Consider the following 2,508-nt stretch of genomic DNA (forward strand, 5'->3'; position numbering starts at 1 on the left):
AAAGCGATCCTCCCCTATTCAATATCCTTGCTGGCATCCACTGTTATAGGTGTGGAGATGCCACAGGAGACGTGTCCAATCATTGTACTCCATAGCCAGTAATAGACCTATCAGCCACCAATTTATCCAGTCCCTCTTTGAACCTGGATGTGCTATCTGCTTCCACCGCCTTCTGGGGAACTGGATTCCACAACTTAACTACACATTGCTTAGAAAACACACTTTCTTTTGTTACTTTTAAATCTGACACCTAGAAATGTCAGCGGGTGCCCCCACGTCTAGCGTTCTGGGACTTGGTGGATGACAGCTCCCTTCGGACTCACCGCGGGCTGCAGACCCTACCCAAGAGGCTGGATGCAGACACGGGCAGTTAAGCCATGCTGAGCTCTGTGGCTATGCCGCTATAGCAAAGGGCTCTGAAGCGAGCTCCAAGTCACAGCAATGTAGACACGCTCCTTACTTTCTTTTCCAAGCAGGATTTATCCAGCCAGTCACACTGCCTGTTAAGGCATAACAAGCAGCACAATGACTGCATTGTATGCCACCTCTTGGTTCCTGCATTTAGAGACCCTCTGCTTTATTCCAGAAGCAAAAGCAAAGGAAATTATGACATTTTTTCCTAGCTGATCCTCGCAAGTCAGATACCTGCTCGGGTGGGTGGAGGAGGCAGGGCCATCTGAAATAAACTCTCCCAGATGTGAGTTTTATAAACTCGGAGTGAATTTACATCAACAATGAAGCTGGGATGAAAGAGGCATTGTCCATAAAGCAGGAGGCAAAGGAAACAAGACAGCTGCAGTGCGGATCCAACTGCAGAGCAGGACTCGGAGCCATTTGAAATTCAGGTATTAAAGGACAGCAAGCAGCAGCGGTGACACACGATGCAGCACGGTGGTGATGGATGAGGGGAGCCAGCTAGTAAAGAGCCCCATCCAAGGGGAGGACGACCGGTATGTCCCGTTTGAGCCGGAACAGACCCAGATTTGAGGCTGGTGCCAGTTGGCTGTAGGGAATTATAATGGGCATCCCAAAAACACAGGGCACAGTCTAACCAGACGTCAGAGCACCGTGCAGGTGGGCACTCAGCCCTGCCCCCACTGACTTGTGAGAGCTGGGGGGAGACGGTGCCCCAAGTTTCCCAGACAATGTCCTGGATTTCCGGGGCTCCCATATAATCCAACAGACACCATCAGGGCCTGGGGAGGGGGAACCTGGCAAGGGCCTAGCTACAGCTGCCCTACAAGAAACCAAGTAATAGACTGTGACTTTGATTCCCCCAGCCAGGGTGGCATGGGGGTGGGAAAAACCTGCACCTGGCCTTTTGCTGGCACATCCTCCTTCCCCTTTTGTGCTGGCAGCTCACTTGCGTCGACTGGTGCGTGGAGGAGCAGGGGGATGGAGAAGAGTAACAAGCCACAGTCGGCTTACATGGAAGGAGGTCACCAAACCAGGTTCACTTACACCCATTACTCCTCTCCGGGGCGTGCAACTGAGATCACACCTAGGCTCAAAGATTTAGACCCAAAAAGCCACTTTGAGTATGACTGTGGAAAGCCTTAATGAGAGCGTAGATCCTATCACAGAGGGACTCTTCAAAGTGGTTTTCGGGGGTGGGGGGCCCGTACTGCTTCTCCTGGCCCAGGTGGGTAGTTAACCAAGAGGCCATGCTCAGCAAGTGGAAAAATGTTTAATCGCCCATAAGCGTCAAAAAACCTGCTGCATCGTCCCATGGGGCATGAAGGGGCACGAGAGGAAGGCGGCCTCAGTGAGCTGCAGGACACAAAGGCACCTAAAGCATCATTGCTCTAGAAATCAGAAAAACAGGCCAGCAGGACGAGAGCGGGCTGTAGAAAGCGCTGTAGGGTGGGTCCTGGGAGACCGCAGTATGCTGGTTATAAAGGACAAGGCCACAGCAGAGATGGCGCGGGTCCCACTCCCAGCCCCAACGGAGGAGGGGCCTTGTGTTTCTCCGGTTCGGTTTCTCCCCCATTCTCATCCTCGCCGGCTACAGGCCAAGGGTGAAAAAGCCAACACTCGTAAAACAAACAGGGTTTATCTTATCACCAGAGATCTTGGTTTTCCGCTTAAAAAGCCAAAATTCTCCGATCAAAAAAAATCCAAAATCTGCATTATGTGTACGTGTATGTCGGGTGAACGCAATGTCTTATTGATATATTTACAGTGTTAAAGCAATTCAGAAGCCTAGCAGTGCCTCAATCTTTATAATAACATCATTTCTAAATACCTATATATTTTGGCATTTGATTTTTTTTTTAAATCATATTAAAATCAGAGCTCCCCCTGCCTCCTTCACTCACCAGCATGTGAATCCAGCTGCCACCGTCCCCCGTTGCTTTGTGGCACTGAGCAGTCCCGATATGCCAGTGTCTGAGGTGCTCACTGCCCACCCGCACCACCTCCACGACTTGGGTCAGCCGTGAGGCATGGCTCTTCCTCAGGCAGAAGCCACCTCTGTGACCCAGCAGGCCGACCCCCTGCATAGGCAGG

The 2,508-nt window shown here is 51.4% G+C and overlaps 1 protein-coding gene across 5 annotated transcripts in view; it reads right to left on the reverse strand.

Moving 5' to 3' along the window:
- LOC112549668 overlaps positions 1-2,508 on the reverse strand; it is an 11,951-nt gene that overhangs the window by 8,266 nt on the left and 1,177 nt on the right. For 4 of the 5 annotated variants that reach the window (XR_003093186.1, XM_025199563.1, XM_025199565.1 and 1 more), the window contains exon 2: positions 2,319-2,495. The exons of the other annotated variant lie outside the window; for it this stretch is intronic. Coding sequence is in view for 3 of the 4 variants with exons in the window: in XM_025199563.1 (XP_025055348.1) it covers positions 2,319-2,495 (177 nt within the window). In the remaining variant the exon portion in view is untranslated. The remainder of the gene's footprint in view (positions 1-2,318; positions 2,496-2,508) is intronic. 5 annotated transcript variants of the gene reach the window in all.

Source organism: Alligator sinensis, unplaced genomic scaffold, assembly GCF_000455745.1.
Source record: "Alligator sinensis unplaced genomic scaffold, ASM45574v1 scaffold210_2, whole genome shotgun sequence".
Lineage (NCBI taxonomy): Eukaryota > Metazoa > Chordata > Crocodylia > Alligatoridae > Alligator > Alligator sinensis.